General features: G+C 71.1%; 1 protein-coding gene across 1 annotated transcript; it reads left to right on the top strand.

The window, feature by feature from the left end:
• Positions 1–6: 6 nt before the first annotated feature.
• EXOSC4 (exosome component 4) lies at positions 7–673 on the top strand. The gene has a single exon (XM_006032471.3). The coding sequence runs from the start codon at positions 43–45 to the stop codon at positions 322–324; it is 282 nt and encodes a 93-aa protein (XP_006032533.2). The 5' UTR covers positions 7–42; the 3' UTR covers positions 325–673.
• Positions 674–1,067: the final 394 nt, after the last annotated feature.

The following is a 1,067-nucleotide window of genomic DNA, read 5'->3' as shown; positions in this document are numbered from 1 at the left end:
GTGAACGCGGCCACGCTGGCCGTCATCGACGCCGGCATCCCCATGCAGGACTACGTGTGCGCCAGCTCGGCCGGCTTCGTGGAGGACACGGCCCTGGCCGACCTCAACTACGTGGAGGAGGCGGCCGGGGGGCCGCAGGTGGCCCTGGCCCTGCTGCCCAAGTCGGAGCAGATCGCGCTGCTGGAGATGAACGCGCGGCTCCACGAAGACCACCTGGAGTGCGTCCTGGACGCTGCCACCGCGGCCTGCCGGGCCGTGCACGCGGTGCTGGACCAGGTGGTGCGCGACCACGTGCGGGAAGTCGCCACGCTGCTGGGGGAGTGAGCACCCCGGGGAGGAGGGGGGGGCACTGACCTGCCTCCAGGCCTGCGGGGGTTGACTGCTGCCTCCTGGTCACGGGCCCTTCCCTCACCCCGGGGGCACTGGGCCAGCGCTGGGATGTGTCCCCTTGCCACGTGGAGACGGACCCTAGTGCCCCTCGCTGGGCGACGGGCGCCGCCGTGCCCTCTGGCACAGCCTGCGTTTTGGGCCTTGGCGGGAGGTGCCTGCCTGCAGGGCCTGCACGCTGGGCAGGCTTGTGCGGGCCGTGCCGGGAGCCCAGGCCAGTCCCCTGGTACGAGCGGGTGTTGCTTTGGACAAGAGCAGCTCTGAATAAAGTGTTATTTTGGTGCAACTCGTGGCTGTTTCTCCTTTCCTGTGGGTGGCGGGGAAGGCTGGGGGGCTGCAGGGAAATGGGGTCACCCAGCCCGGGTGCTGCTGGTCCCTCTCGATCCGGCCTCGTTGTGCACGGCCTGGGCTGAGTGGGCACCCGCTGCGCCCGCCTGGGCCAGCCGGGCCGTGCCTGGGGGGTCTAGCATCACTCCTGAACCTGTCCCTAGAGCTGTGCTGCCTGCCCAGCGTGCAAGTGCAAGCCTCCCTGGCCTGGGGGGCGTGGGGCTCTGAGGGTCCTGTGCAAGGCTGGGCTGGGGTCGCGGGGGGAGGCCCCGCAGTGCCCTGGGCGCGGGGAATGGGCGTGCATGACGTCCTCCGGCCCGCGCAGCTCCCCCTACAGGTGCGTGCGGGCCCCT

This window comes from Alligator sinensis, unplaced genomic scaffold (genome assembly GCF_000455745.1).
Source record: "Alligator sinensis unplaced genomic scaffold, ASM45574v1 scaffold987_1, whole genome shotgun sequence".
Taxonomy (NCBI): Eukaryota; Metazoa; Chordata; order Crocodylia; family Alligatoridae; genus Alligator; species Alligator sinensis.
Note: the sequence above shows the minus strand (reverse complement) of the source record. Positions and strands in the feature narration are given on the sequence as shown.